Source organism: Somniosus microcephalus, chromosome 2 (assembly GCF_052327205.1).
Source record: "Somniosus microcephalus isolate GS21.2 chromosome 2, FLI_Smic_1.0, whole genome shotgun sequence".
Taxonomy (NCBI): Eukaryota; Metazoa; Chordata; class Chondrichthyes; order Squaliformes; family Somniosidae; genus Somniosus; species Somniosus microcephalus.
Window position 1 is genome coordinate 45709301 of NC_140988.1, and position 16420 is coordinate 45725720.

General features: G+C 42.2%; 1 protein-coding gene across 3 annotated transcripts in view; it reads right to left on the reverse strand.

The window, feature by feature from the left end:
* ints10 (integrator complex subunit 10) overlaps positions 1–16420 on the reverse strand; it is a 78830-nt gene that overhangs the window by 23660 nt on the left and 38750 nt on the right. For all 3 annotated transcript variants that reach the window (XM_086009219.1, XM_086009210.1, XM_086009229.1), the window contains exons 9-10: positions 9049–9185; positions 1523–1676 (exon numbers count right to left, since the gene is read on the reverse strand). In XM_086009219.1, coding sequence (XP_085865345.1) covers positions 1523–1676; positions 9049–9185 — 291 coding nt within the window. The remainder of the gene's footprint in view (positions 1–1522; positions 1677–9048; positions 9186–16420) is intronic.

Below are 16420 nucleotides of genomic sequence, written 5' to 3' on the forward strand. Positions count from 1 at the left end.
CTGCATAATTCTGAGAAAGATGGTAACCAATAGAGAATTTAGAAACTACTCCCTTTTGAAGATGTGCTTCTCTATTAATTTGTTTGAAAAGTCATCAAAGAAAGCCATTCAAAAGAATTTAGCTAAATGCAGTTTTCAATGTGATAGCTATAAACAAAGCCAATTTCACAGAACTAATTTTTCTACTTTATGTCCAAACATTTAAATAAAAAGCCCTAAAAAAATTTACAATCCTATAATTTTTACAACTGTTTAGCTGTAGTTCTTTCCTAAAATTATTTAAGAGATTCTAAAATAGCACTGTTTAAAACAAGGTAACAAATATTTGCAGTCCCCTTCAAATGTTTTGATGTGTGTAAAACAAACCTTTCACCTATACTTATCCACAAGAATTGCTGTGTAAACTGTACTGGAGAATAGGAATTACTTCGATGCGGTAGCTCCCCAGATGCCTCGATAAGATCAGGGAACCATGGAGAGGTGATCTGAACTGAACTGAAGAACCTTCAAACTAACAAAGTTCACAATGCACAAAATGTAACTACTACTATTACAGACATCCTTATATAAAGCATTAAACAAGATGTGGCAGAATGATGAAAATGCTAACAGCAGAAATCTACTGTTGTCTTTTTTATTAAGTATAGAACTGCTTCAAGGCAGAAGAATGGGTAAGGAGAAATATGGCTGCCACTTGACTGATCAAGTGAAGAGCTTCTGCACCTCTCTGTACAGATAGTAAAGAGGTTTTACGACCATTCACCTACAAAGCGCTCCCCCAGTGAGCGGAAGGAAAACAGGATTTTTAAAAAGATTTAAAAACAATTGTACCCGCCCAAGCAACATAGGTTACACAGGGGTATCTGCTGCCCAATTTTTTTTACATTTTTATTTTTTATTTTTTTTAAATTGTCCTTTGCTTCAGTAACTTCCCCAATCTTAATCACTGGAGAAACACCAAACAGAATGGCAGTCAAATCTTATAACTCACTGTACAGATAAGAGCAGGAGCACTTCAGCTGCGTGCCATGATAGCAACCATGCTTTTACCATTTCTGCCCTCGGTGTCAGCACTATTTCTGTTTACAATGGCATGGATATGACACGCAGGACTTCTGGCATCTGGAAATCAGTCATCAGGCAAATCTCCAAGAAACCAAAGCAAACAATTATATTTTAAATTTGTCACAGACTTCAACAGTTGCATTAGTGGCAGATCTGTACCATAAATGGAGTACTACTTATACTACAATATAATTGTGAGTAACCTAGTAAATGATTTCCATCTGAAAACCTGAAAGGGGACTGAATCGTTCAGTGCTTTCACACTGGGAATGAGTTAACCGAGCCAGTAATTTGATGCAACAACTGTTAACCAGTCAATCTCTAATATAAATGGAGAAAAATCAAAACTGTGTGCATGTTCAGACATCCTGACGTTACAACAAAATCTCACCAGATATTTAGAGGTTCTACAGAGCAAGAGAATTTACTTCCCATTATAGAATGGGATCAGCCCTACCTTTTTCCAAAGCCTCTTGAGAATGAAGCAACTCCCAACTTTCTCTTGCAACCTTAAAGCTTTCAAGTACATCAATTGAGTTTGGCAGCTCAATCTTATTGACAACAATGTGACGGTTACGCCCTTTTCCAGAACATTCTTCATCATCTGAACTCTGAAATAAAAAATGAAATAAAGTAACTTCTTTAGAATTTAAATATTAAGCTGCTAATATTGTTTCCACCAATTTTCTCTCTTTTGTTCCTCCTCTGCTAGAGAAGTTAACTCCTTCCATGGGGTCAATCATTCTCCTGTACCTCGCCCAAGTGGTTGTTCCTCACGTGAGCCTCGAGAATGAACATTTCCAGGCTACTCAATCATAGAGAACAAGGTACATCACAGCTGAACCAGACTCTGTCCTTAAACAATATTCACACACATTGACTTCCAGCAGGGATCACTAGATAACAATCTGGAGTGGAAAACATAGCATAACTGGACTAGGAGGGAACAATCAGCTAAGGTCAACTGTAGTGTCTACCACTGTCCAAACAGTGATAGCCAACTTAGAGGCTCTGAACTGGAATCTTCCAGGTCGACATGGCTCGGCTACTCACTGCCATGGCCAGCTGAGCCACTGGGAAGCCATTTGTATTTTAAAAGTTAAATAATAAATCCATTTAATCACATTAATAATACTGCATTTACTAATCAATTTCTTGCTAATTAAATTAAAATAATTTCATGAGACTTGTAATGACTATCCACAATCATTATAGTTTTTAACCCCATTATTCCTTCAGTGTGAATGTCATTACATGGCAGGAATACAAAATACACTGAGGTCTATTTTGCGATCATAAAAACAAGATCCAAAAGAGAATAAATCTACAAATTAATTTATCCTGAACCGCCTTCAAGGCATTAATCCAACTGATGAGTCATAGTCTTCAAACTCTATTCCTGACATTTGGTGTTACTGGAGCCCATCAATTAGGTTATTAACTTGAAATGGGTAACAAAAATCCATTATTCTTTATAAACTAGAAATTAAAATATTATAAAACAGTAAGTGAAAAATAACAAGCAGGAGTTCGGTGTTGAATTGAATCAAGATGACATCATCCCAGGTGCCCTCTCTTGACACAAGAGATTAACTGGAGGGTCTAGTGTGCATAACTAAAAGTTAGCAATATGGAAAGAGTGAGGATCTGCAACAACACAGTTGGTATATTTAGCAGATTTTCTGTGGAATTGTTGATAAAGACCAGAGGAAGTCGAAAATTGTCTCCAACTTCTGAAATCTGTTGCTGTTACACGTTTGAAGCTTCAACGAACAAGTTAACAGAAACATTCACAGCAGCTGACCATCACACAGCCTGAAACAGTGAGCCCTTGGTTTCAGAGTTAAGCCTGTGAAAGGATTTGAAAACAACAGGTATACATCAAGTGTTAAAGCAACCTAAAGGCACTGTGCACCTAGGCTAATTTAATGTGTGGTTCAGTCAAGTGCTGGAAATACATTTTTAGGGCCAATTCATTACTTTTCTAGAACTTATTCCACAACAAAAACTACAGAAAAAGTCAATGGCTGACTGATATTCCACACTTTATAAATCAATACACATCTATTGTTATATGGTTTGTAGAGCTAATTCCATTCATAACAAGCTTAACCTTTCATCACACACTATTTTGAATGTGTTAAGTGTTGTTAAAAGATAAGAGCAAATTATGGCATAATCAATTTAGCAACAGGTCTCAATGCTACTTGATAATCTTGTTAAACAGAGATCACTATTTTCTCTCTAAGTAGGTGATTGGTTCACAGCAGAACATTACTTTCATGTTCTTGATTTGATGGAAGCAACCATTTTCACGCCCGTCATGGCATGGCACTGTCCAAGATCCCTTCAGTTAAAACAGTTGCATCAATGGTTTCCCAACAAGATATGGCAGGCGATCTGGCGAACTCCATCCTGTGCAGGAAGATGTCTTAAAGGGTTAGGGGCACAGAACACTTGGACACCGACGACAAGGGGAAAAAGGAAAAACCGAAGGGCGGAGATGATTGAGGGTGGGAGTAGCAATGGTATGAAGGGTTTTATGGTGGCTTTAAAAGCAGGTGGAGAGAATTGGATAGGGAGTACCAGAGCGAAGAAGGGGCCGCCATTGGTGGAGCAAGGGACAAGGAGAAGCCCAATGTTAGAGGAGCGAAGGGGATGCAAGGCAAGATCACTGATGTGTGGTAGCTCAAAGCCATGAAGGAATACGAAAGCATAGACAAGAATTTTGAAGTCAACTCACTGGGGCATGGGGAGCCAATGGAGCTTTGAGAAGATGGAGGCAATGGGAGTGAGGGATTTTGTGCAAGTGAGGACACAGGCTCCAGTTTTCTGGATAAGATGAAGCTTGTGGAACATTGAGATGGGGGTGGGGGACAGTTAGGAGATTATGGAGGAGGAAGTTGAGATTGGGGGGGTTAAGCAGTATGCCAAGATTCCTAACTTCCACCCAGCCTGAGAATGGCAGCTGGGTGGTTAATGGAGTTATGTGGGAGCTCAAAAAGGACGGCTTTGGTTTCACCAGCATTAACCTGAAAGGAAGTGTAGTTCATCTTGGCCTTGATGTCATGCAGGAGAGTGGACTAACAGCCTTTAGAGCAATGGATGATGCAAAGGTAGCTGGGTGTTGTCAGCATAGAGATGGAAGCTGACCCCAGGCTCTCTGATGATGCTGCCAAGGGATAGCATGCAGGATATGGAGGAAAAAAAACCAAGAATGGATCTTTGGAGGTGACCATGCGGGCAGAGAAGGAGAAACCGTTGGAGACAGGTGCGGACCCAGGTCAAGTGGAATGCAAAGGAAAGTCGTTGCAGGAAGACAGAATGGTCAATAGCGTCGAAAGCAGCTGCGGGGTTGGCTATGATGAGGAGAAATTGAACACCAGAGATACAGTTACATAGAATGTCTTTTATGACTTTAACTAATGAGGTCAGTGCTGTATGCCAGCCAGATGCAAGTCAGATTAGAGTGTGTCAAATAAGGAGTGGTGGGAGAGTAGTTGTACGACAACGTAGTTCATGATTTGAGAAATGGAAAGTTGGAAACAGAGTAATACTTGGAGAATAAAGAGGGGTTAGTAATAGTAGTCTTGAAATGGATGGAGACAGATTGATGATCGTAGCAAGCATGGGATTGAGGAAGAGATACTGGATGGTTTAGAGCCAAGATGGAGACAATCAACTGGCAGGCTTCATGGACAAGGTAGATGTATTCAAAACTGAGGGAGAGAAAAAAAAAACATGAACCACTATACAGTCTGAGGTGGTCCAATCAGACCTCACAGCAAATAGCCAGATGCGTCAATCACCAAGTGTGTTCGAGCTTATGGCCTGAGAATTTGAGGCCATGGGGAGAAAGACCATCAGGGATCGGAGGGGATGAGGCCATCAAATGTGGAAGCGAGAAGGTTAATAGAAGCATAAATGTCACCACAGGTGGTAGACCACTGGAGAGGGAAGTCAGAATCTGTGTCGGCACATGAAAACATCCTACAAATAGTTCCCTACAGCCACTATCTTCTTGATAGTACGGTCCCCACCACATATAGCGTGCATGTTCGTGCCAACACGATTTGCCTGCTATACGCGGTAGACGGTATATCTATCTGAATGAACTACTGTATAACACTGTAGCAGAGGTTGACCTGATGTCACGTTAAATGTAACAGCTGATGCAAACTTCAGGCAGCTTCAATCAGTTGTTCGCACGGTTAACAACTACAGGAGGCAGTCGGAAAGTGGAGACTTCAAAAACCAATGCATGAGTGAAGGATACCATCAACATTTATTCTTTGAGTTATACTGAAGGCTTTTGTTTTTGAACTAAAGGGAGGATTGGTGAGGGGGGGGGGGGGGGGGGGGTGTTCTGCAGAATGCAGCGTGAGGTCTTTGTTTTGTCCATCATGCAGGATACTTGTCAGATTATGCCTCATTAAAGTACATGGTAAATCATCAGGTTGTTTGACATACTATTACATCTTTGTTTGATAGTTATCTAATCAGTAGCCAATTGCTGGCTAAATGTATATGGCTGCTGTTTGGTTGTATCTAAAGGCAACAGCTAGCCTTTGTGGCCAAAAGCAGGAACGTTGCCTCACTCACAGACTAATACCAGATCAGGAAACTTATGAAAGTCAGTGCCCTCCCCAAACTTTGCTGTCTATCAGACTGTAAGAAATAGTCTCTGAATAAGATCATTTTAAATTCATGTGAACTGATACGATATTGTGGACTGATCAGATTTTTCTACAAGTATCTGTATTGCTACTGTGTAATGCTAACTGAGTAAATTTACAGGTTTGTTTAGCCTGAACGATATAGTGTTTTATCAGAAAGCTCAGAAGTGCATAGTGGGCAACTCTGCAATGTCTGATGCGGGATAACTTGGTAAAAGGTCATTATTGATTCTGTCGCATGCAACATGCACTAGGGTGCAAATTTCTTATTATAGGATGCACCACTCTTCATTTTGCTGCAAAACAAATGATGTGAGCTGCAAGGGAACATAAATACCCTCCCTCTCATCCTGCCAGGGGTCCAGAAAGGGGGGCTGCTTGATGCAAGTCATTAGAAAATGGTACCACATCACTAGTGGTGCGTGGGTCAGCAACAAAGGTTGCCCCCAGTCCACTACCTGTTGATATCCTTGCCCTTCAGTATAGCTGTGTAGTCAGGCCAATTGAAGGATTCTGAGCTGATGACCATATTAGCTGAAGTAAACAGGCTGCTGTCCAGCACTGTGATCGAACAGCTTCCTGTGAAACGAGAAAGCAGTCAATCTTATGCATTGTACTATGTGGTTGCCAAGAAATTGGAGGTTTCTGGATCCCAGATCAGTGGACAAATTCAAAATGGCAACACTACCCCATATTATTCAGGCAGCATAGCCAAGAAGCTGGCTGGTGACAGTGCCCTCCAAAGACCCTCTACTCTCTCACTAGCATTCAGTCCAGGCATACAAAGTTCCTGAGGTTCAAGTTTCAGAGTTGCAGCTATTGGCACAAGTTTGGCCTTTCATCAGCACAGATCCTTCATAAAATGTGCAGCTGATCTATCCCTGAGGCACTTATTATATCCACCCTCATTTAGACAACTTGGTTCCTAAGTACTCCCTGTCAAAAAGCAACTTGGGTTATAGTCTGGCAGGTTCTCACCAAATACAATAAACTGGTATCTCTACAAGAAATAATATTTTGAGTGCTTTACTGAGAGTCAGTTACATGTGTGATGGAAAGGCTAGCGGATTAAGGACATGATAATAGTTGCCCTCAATGCCAATCTCGGGTAGAACAGTAGTCAAGAATGGGAAAAAGCCATTTGGATCATAAGGTCTTAAAAAAGTGTTATGGAGAGGAGGAGGGGTTTCCAGAGGATGGTGCCTAGGCACAGTCATCAAAGAAAGAAGACAAAAGACTTGCATATATATAGCGCCTTTCAGGACCACCGGACGTCCCAAGGCGCTTTACAGCCAATTAAGTACTTTTGAAGTGGAGTCACTGTTGTAATGTGGGAAATGCGGCAGCCAATTTGCGCAAGCTCCCACAAACAGCAATGTGAAAATGACCAGATAATCTGTTTTTGTTATGTTGATTGAGGGAGAAATATTGACCAGGATCCGGGAATAACTCCCCTACTCTTCTTCAAAATAGATCTTTTACGTTTACCTGAGAGAGCAGACGGGGCCTCGGTTTAACGTCTCAATTGAAAGACGGCACCTCAGACAGTGCAGCACTCCCTCAGTACTGCACTGGAGTGTCAGCCTAGCTTTATGTGCTCAAGTCCCTGGAGTGGGACTTGAACCCACAACCTTCTGACTCAGAGGCGAGTGTGCTACCAACTGAGCCACAGCTGACACGCACTCACAAGGTGGGGTGAAGGGAGGAGACAGGCAGAGTAGGAGGAACTGAGAGACAGGAGTCACAGGAACTGAGAATTTGAGGGGAGGAAGGTGGTAGTAGGATGGAGGAGGTTATAGAGATAGGGCAGGGTGACGCCATGAAGCGATTTAAACAAAAAGATAAGAATTTTAAATGAGGTTTTGGGGGACCGGGAGAATGTAGGTCAGTGCGAACAGGGATGATGGGTGGAAAGGACTTGGTGCAGAGAGGATATGGCCAGCTGAGTTTTGGATAAACTGAAGTTTATGGCGGGTGGAGGATGGGAGACCATGCAGGAAGACATTGAAGTCCAGTCAAGTCTGGAGATAACGACGGCATAGAGGAGGGTTTCAGCAGAAGATGGGCTGAGCAACGGCGGAGACGGGTGATGTTATGGAGGTGGAAGCAGGCGGTCTTTGTGATGGAAAGTATGTGGGGTCAGAAACTGAGCTCAACATTAAATAGGATAAAAAGATTGCAAACAGTCTAGTTCAACCTGAGACAGCAGCAGGAGAGGAGGATGGAATCAGTGGCAAATTTGTGGTGGGGGGTCGAAGATGATGGCTTCAGTCTTCCCATTGTTTACAATAACAACTTGCATTTATATAGTGCCTTTAATGTGGAAAAATGTCCCAAGGCACTTCACGAGGCATAATCATACAGGAATGGACACCAAGACAAGAAGACAGGAGGGGTGATCAAAAGCTTGGTCAAAGAGATGGGTTATAAGGACGATCTTAGAGGCGTAGGGGTTTAGGGAGGGAATTTCAGAGCTTAGAGCCTAGATGGCTGAAGGCACGGTTGCCAATGGTGGGGTGAAGGGGTGGGTTGCATAAAAGGGTCAGAGGAATGGAGGGTTTGGGGACAGTTGTAGGGCTGAAGGAGGTCACAGAGAATGGGACTGGCAAGGCCATGAAGGGATTTGAACACGAGTATGAGAATTTTAAATGCGAGTACCTTGGGAAAGCTGGAGCCAATGTAGGTCAACAGGGACAGAGATGACGGGTGAGCGGGATTTGGTGCAGGTTAGGATATGGACAGCAGAGTTTTGGATGAGCTGAAAGTTACAGAGGCTGGAGAATGGGGGCCGGCCAGGAGGCCATTGGTATAGTATAGTCTGGAGGTGACAAAAGCACAGATGAAGGTTTCAGCGGGAGATAGGCAGAAGCAGGGGCAGATATGGGCAATGGAAGTAGACATTGTTTATGATGGAGAGGAGATGGGTTGGAAGCTCAGGTCTTGGTCAAATAGGACATTGAGAATGCAAAGAGTCAGGCTCAGCCCGAGACAATGGCTGGTGAGTGGGATGGAATTGGAAGCGAGGGTACAGTTTGCGGCGGGCGCCGACGACAAGGGCTTCAGTCTTCCCAATGCTTAACTGGATATCAGGTAAACAGTCTGATAACCTAGAGGCAGTTGCGGGGCCGAGAGGGGTGGGAGAACAGCAGCTGGGTGTCATCAGCATACATGTAGAAGTTGACCCATGTCTGCAGATGATGTCACTGAGAACAGTATTACAAAAGGTCTGACACCAGGCAATTTACAGCAGGGAGAAAAATAACTTTCAAAAAAATAATGAAAAACCCAGGAGATATAGATTACTCACCAGTGTTTTTTCCCTCCCATCTCCAAGTTTCCGTCTTTTATGAAGGTGTTTACTCCGGTCGATATCCACATCACCATATATATTTGACAAGTCATCCAACAAAATAAGAGGAACTTGGTTGCTGGAAGGACTAGATGCTAATAAGAAAATTATTTTTAGCTGTTAAAACAATATGCATGAAACATAAAACAAACACAGCATCAGCATTAACAAGATGATATTCTGCTACTTTTTGGGAACTGCATGATGATTCATTTTATTCACAGAATATATTGAAGAAGAAGTGCACTCAAACATTTATGATATTAAAATCTAGCACTCTGGATATAGATAGTTCACATTAACAGTGCCACATAACACCATGAACCTACAGGGCAATGTTTGCTGTGCAGCTCTGTGAGAGCCAACAATCAAATCAACAGATGCACATGGCAATGCCTCTTAGCTACTTTCAATGTTGGTTCTTGCCATCTTCCTTGTTAATTGGTCAACTGAATCATTCAAATTTATTCCTCTAGATTTCTCAAAACTTTTTTTTTTTTTTTTTAAATTGTTAATCATACAAAAATCTGCAATGAACACTGCAAATAGAAAGGGTCGGTTTCATTGGTTAACAGCAATGAAAACTAAAGATGATTCCCCAAGCCATTCACTAACAGAAAGCAACATTTCTTAAGAATTTCAGCATACATGGCACCACTATTATGAAATTTAAGCTAGTCCACATGATATGTGAGACGAGATTAGTGCACGCATGTCAAGAATTCAATAGTATGCATCACATAAAAGACAAACAAACCAAACTTCAAATATGGTTTAAAGCAAAACTAAGCTTTCGATTGACTGTTTTCTGACACAACATAGGCTTCAAAATCTCATTATCGCTGTCATGTAGTCACAAATCTTATGTACAGGATAATGAGAGGCTATGGAGTGTGTTATAAAACAGCAACAAATTGAGGGTATTCAGATGACATCAGAAATGTCTGGAGCAAAGATTGATTGGTCTACCAATATCAAATTAATTTCATCCTTGAAATATATTCCAGCCTGTGATATTCTGTGTAATAACTGAAGTACACAATATAGTTTATTTCATTTCTGGAATGTTATTTTGCCAATGTTAGGTGTCATGGCAGATAGCAACCAACAGCAGACTCCTATGATCGAATCCTGTGATTTGGACTGAAGTGGTACCAGATTTTTCACAGCATGTTACAGGGTGAATAGAATACCCTAGCAACACACTGCCGTCTAAGTGTCATTCCAAATTCTCTGCCACTGTATTAAATTGTCACTTTGCATCTTTTAAAACTTTGCCATGTTTCGTAACTGCCTTTGTGAAAGGGTGGCTCCAATTAAATAGGAGATGGGGCAATTTTCACTTGCACATTAAACTAGTAATGTTAGCATTCATTGGCGCATTTTAGACAGATTTACATTAATGCTATGATGCTATAATTCAGTATACAAATCTATGAAAGCAGATTTGCAAGTGACTGCCCCATTAATTCAGCTTGCTCAAACCAAGATGGCTTGTTATTTATTTTTGATCGGGAGCAAAAAGGTCTTTTCCCTCTCAATAAGTATTTGCCCGTCTCTCTTCAAAAGGATCTCGGTCCCATTCCATCTCCCCCTCCCTTGAATAGAATTTCCCTCAACTGCTCCTCATCTCAAAAGAGTGTCTCTAAACTATTTCCATCTTATTCGCTGCCTCCACAACCAGGTCCATAAGATGGTTTTCTTTGTCTCCCTTCCCCGCTACACCCTGGAACTGGAACTCTCCATCCTCAACAGCGAATCTCTCTTTCTGCCCTTCTCCACATGGATCTCTTTCTTTTCTCATTCCCTCGGGGGACAGATAGCAGCCTTTGTAAGCAAGATCGAGAGTCCCACATGGTATGTTGCCTACCTAGTGCCAGGGTAGGGGACATATCAAACCGGCTTGAAAGGATATTGGAGAGGGAGGGGGAGGATCCAGTCATTGTGGTCCATGCCAACATCATAGGGAAGAGTAGGCAAGAGGTCCTGTTTGGGGAGTACCAGGAACTAGGAGCTAAATTAAAGAACAGGACCACAAAGGTTATAATCTCTGGATTATTACCTGAGCCACGATCAAATTGGCGTAGAGATAAGCTGATTAGGGAAGTTAATACATGGCTGAAGGAGTGGTGTGGGAAAGAGGGGTTCCATTTCATGGGGCACTGGCACCAATATTGGGACAGGAAAGAACTGTACCGTTGGGACGGGCTCCACCTGAACCAGTCTGGGGCCAGGGTCCTAGCGGAAAGGACAAATAGGGCGGTCACAAGGACTTTAAACTAGTAAATGGGGGTGGGGTGGGTGGGGAGGGCTCAGGAGGAAATTGCAGTACAAATAGTAGTTCAAAAATAAACAAAAGGGAAGAGAGTAGAGCAGCATTCAGAAATTGTGCTTTAGGCACTACAGGTAAAGGGAAAACTAAAAGATGTAAAGCAATTAAACCAGGAGAGAGAAATACAAAACGAGTAAAACATTAGAGCTGAAGGACAGGCTAGGGTGTGTGGCTCAAATAAGCGTTTTTTGTACAAACGCATGGAGTATATAAGGAATAAATTGAATGAACTGCAGACACTTATTCAAATTGGAGGTTATGGCATGGTAGCCATTACTGAGACATGGCTGCAAGACAGTCAGGGCTGGGACATAAATATACCAGTTTATAAGGTCTACAGGAAAGATAGGGAAAATGGCAGAGGGGGAGGAGTAGCCTTAGTGATCAAGGATGAAATCACTTCAATGAGAAGAGGATTTAAAGAGAGGTAAACAGCCAGTGGAGACCTTATGGGTTGAATTAAGAAATAGGAAAGGATCCAAGACTGTAGTGGGAGTTGTGTATAGGCCCCCTGGTAGCAGCTCAGAAGTGCTAGATTGTATAAATGCTGAGATTAGACAAGCATGTAGCAAAGGCAGAGTGATTTTAATGGGGGATTTTAACTTTCATATAGATTGGGAAAAGCAGATTAGCACCAGTCAGAAAGGTAGTGAATTTCTTGAGTGTGTCCGGGATAGCTTTCTACAACAATATGTCCCAGAGGCAACAAGGGAGCAAGCCATATTAGATTTAGTAATGAGTAATGAGCCAAATTTAGTTAACAGCCTAACTGTGCATGAACATTTATCCAATAGCGATCATAAAATGTTCCGAGTTCAAGATAATGTTTGAAAGGGAGAAACACGAAACAGCTACTAAAATTCTAGATTTAGGTAAGGCCGACTTCAACAGGATGAGACAGAGACTGTCCACAGTAAACTGGGCACATCTGTTAATGGGTAAAACAACAGGAGATGTTTAAAAAGGAATTTGTGATACAAAACCAGTTTATACCCCTGAGGGGCAAGAGCTCTACTTGCCAAAAAAAACAGCCATGGACAACTAAAGAGGTAAGGGAAGGGAAGGGCATACAAAAATGCAAAAAATAGCCCCGACCCTGGCAAATGGGAAAGATACAAAGAACAGCAAAGGGTCACAAAACAGATAGTAAGAGCTACAAAAAGGGAGTATGAAAAGAAACTTGCAAGGGATATCAAAATCAATACCAAGAATTTTTAGTTACATTAGGAAAAAGAGGGTGGTCAGGAGCAATGTTGGCTCCTTAAAAACTGAAAGTGGTGATATTGTCAATGACAATGGGGAAATGGCGGACTTGTTGAATAATTACTTTGCATCAGTATTTACAGTAGAAGAGGAGGCTAGCCTGCCGGAAATCCCAAAGAAACTATTATTGAATCGGGGACAGGGACTCAATAAAATTAACGCAAGTAAAATAACAGTAATGAAGAAAATAATGGCACTAAAGAGTGACAAATCCCCAGGGCCAGATGGTTTCCATCCCAGGGTTTTAAAGGAAGTAGGTGAGCACATTGCAAATGCCCTAACTATAATATTCCAAAGTTATCTAGATTCAGGAACCGTCCCTTTAGATTGGAAAATTGCATATGTCACGCCACTATTTAAGAATGGCGAGAGGGGGAAACCAGGGAATTATAGACCAGTTAGCTAGAGTTTATAATTAAGGATAGGGTGACTGAACACCTTGAAAATTTTCAGTTGATCAGAGAGAGCCAGCATGGATTTGTAAAGGGTAGGTCATGCCTGACAAACCTGATTCAATTTTTTGAAGAGGTGACTAAAGTAGCGGACAGGGGAATGTCTGGATGTTATTTATATGGACTTCCAGAAGGCATCTGATAAAAGTCCCACATAAGAGACCGTTATCTAAGGTAGAAGCCCACGGAATGGAGGGCAAATTAATGGCCTGGTTAGGAAATTGGCTGAGCGGCAGGAGACAGAGTAGGGATAAAGGGTAGGTACTCAAATTGGCAGGATGTGACTAGTGGTGTCCCGCAGGGATCTGTGTTGGGGACTCAACTATTCACAGTATTTATTAACGACTTAGATGATGGCATACAAAGTCATACATCCAAATTTGCTGATGAGACAATGATAGGCAGCATTGTAGGCAGTATAGATGAAAGCATAAAATTATAAAAGGAATATTGATAGATTAAGTGAATGGACAAAACTGTTGCAAATGGATTTCAATGTAAGCAAATATGAGGTCATCCACTTTGGACCTAAAAATAGAACATGGTACTTTCTAAATGGTGAAAAGCTAGAAACAGTGGATGTCCAAAGAGACTTGGGGGTTCAGGTACATAGATCATTAAAATGTCATGAACAGGTACAGAAAAATAATCAAAAAGGCTAATGGAATGCTGACCTTTATATCTAGAGGGCTAGAGTACAAGGGGGTATGCTGCAGCTGTACAAAACCCTGGTTAGACCACACCTGGAGTACTGTGAGCAGTTCTGGGCACCACACCTCAGGAAGGATACATTGGCCTTGGAGGGAGCGCAGCGTAGATTTACCAGAATGATACCCGGATTTCAAGGGTTAAATTACGAGGAGAGATTACACAAATTAGGGTTGTAATCCCTAGAATTTAGAAGGTTAAGGGGTGATCTGATCAATGTTTTCAAGATATTAAAGGGGAACAGATAGGATAGATAGAGAGAAACTATTTCCACTGGTTGGGGATTCTAGGGCTAGGGGGCATAATCTAAAAATTAGAGCCAGATCTTTCAGGAGTGAAATTAGGAAACACTTCTACACACAAAGGGTGGTAGAAGTTTGGAACTCTCTTCCACAAACGGCAATTGATGCTAGATCAATTGATAATTTTAAACCGGAGATTGATAGCTTTTTGTTAACCAAAGGTATTAAGGGATATGGGCCAAAGGTGGGTATATGGAGTTAGATCGCAGATCAGCCATGATCTCTTTGAATGGCGGAATAGGCTCAAGGGGCTGAATGGCCTACTCCTGTTCCTATGTAGCACTGCTGCAATAGCGATAATCAGGAATTCATACATCAGGCATACTCCTGAGCACGTGCCTATCGCACTTCCTCACCCGCTCATCCATTTTTTTTTATTGGCTCTCTGCTCTTTTACTTCCTTTCTCTCTCATTCCTATCCACTTTCCCTTTTTCTCACTTTACTCTTCTGTTTTACTTCTCTTGTGTGCAATCCTAAACACTTCCTCCCCATCTCCTGCAACATTTGTACTGATATCTGGCAAGACTGCGAAGTGAGAGGGGGGGGGGAAGTAGGCCACAGAAAACGCAGAGTAGGGAGAGTGCAGGCCTTAGAGAAAATAGAGATTAGGAGGGAGCAGGCCCATAGTAATCTCAATGAGGCATGCTTCAGGAAGTGGGGCCTCGAATGTCAGGGACTTGAAGCAGACAAATAAACTGGACCAGACTGCTGCAAATGCCTGGGTTGGAATGGCCACACAGTGGCTCCTGGAACTTCCTCTGCTAAAGAATGCCATGATGGCTCTGGTAACTGTAGCTGTGGGGACATCAGATTCTGCCTAATTGTTTTGCCAGGCCCAGGAGCGGATGTAACCAACCAGGAAGGGGAAAGGAGAGATGAACCTGGAATCCAACATGTTCAGAGAGCATTATAAAACTGAAGAGAAGTTGTTGGAGCCAATTCTTCTGTGGATTATTTTTTATTCATTTATTGTGTAATAGATTTATTTTTAGGGATTTATATTGGCATGGTTAAGGAACTGTCAGCAGCTGCATCTTGTAGAATTTTGTTTTGCTGCAATCTGTTGGAGATGAAAATTAAAATTGGACAAATATTGTGTGTAATCTTATTGGCAATTAATAAAATTAGAAAGAAAAACCCAGATTCAAACACTTAACCAGGAGGCAAGAAACAAAACACTAATTTGCATTTATAAAGTGCCTTTCATGTCCCAAGAACATCTAAAGCCCTTTACAGCCAATTAATTATTTTAAAGTGTAGTCTCTGTTATGTAGGCAGATGCAGCAGCCACACAGTGAGGTTCCATGAACAGCAAATTACATAATTGACCAGTTAGTTTGGTTTGGTGGTGTTGGTTGAGGGACAAGTGACTGCCAGATTAAAATTGACCAACGGCTCGACAGTTAAAACACAGGCAACGGACGTGACATGCACAATAAATTTTATTATAAAGATCTTTATCTTTATTCCTTGAGCCCCATTACACTACTGGAAGTATGACAGGGTGCTACTGCCCGCCACCAGTCTGCCCTAGCATTGCCCCTATCCCAAATCCCAAGGACAGGGTCACTTATACAAAAGGAGAGCACCTGTGCCATTTACAGTGCTCCCTGAGCATCCGCCTTTTTAAAAATATTCGTTGTTGGGCCATGGGCGTTGCTGGCAAAGCCAACATTTATTGCCCATCCCGAATTGCCCTCGAGAAAGTGGTGGTGAGCTGCCTTCTTGAACCGCTGCAGTCCGTGCAGTGAAGGTACTCCCATAGTCAGGATGGTATGCGGCTTGGAGAGCAACTTGGAGGTGGTGATGTTCCCATGTGCTTGCTGTCCTTGTCCTTCTAGGTGGTAGAGGTCACGGGTTTGGGAGGTGCTGTCGAAGAAGCCTTGGCGAGTTGCTGCAGTGCATCTTGTAGATGGAACACACTGCAGCCACGGTGCACTGGTGGTGGAGGGAGTGAATGTTTAAGGTGGTGGATTGGGTGCCAATCAAGTGGGCTGCTTTGTCCTGGATGGGGTCGTTGGAGCTGCATTCATCTAGGCAAGTGGAGGGTATTCCATCACACTCCTTACTTGTGCCTTGTAGATGGCGCAAAAGCTTTGGGGAGTCAGGAGGCGAGACGCTTGCTGCAGAATATCTAGTCTCTGACCTGCTCTTCTAGCCACATTATTTATGTGGCTGGTTCAGTTAAGTTTCTGGTCAATGGTGACCCCCAAGATGTTGATGGCGGGGGATTTAGCAATGGTTATTCCGTTGAATGTCAAGGGTCAGTGGA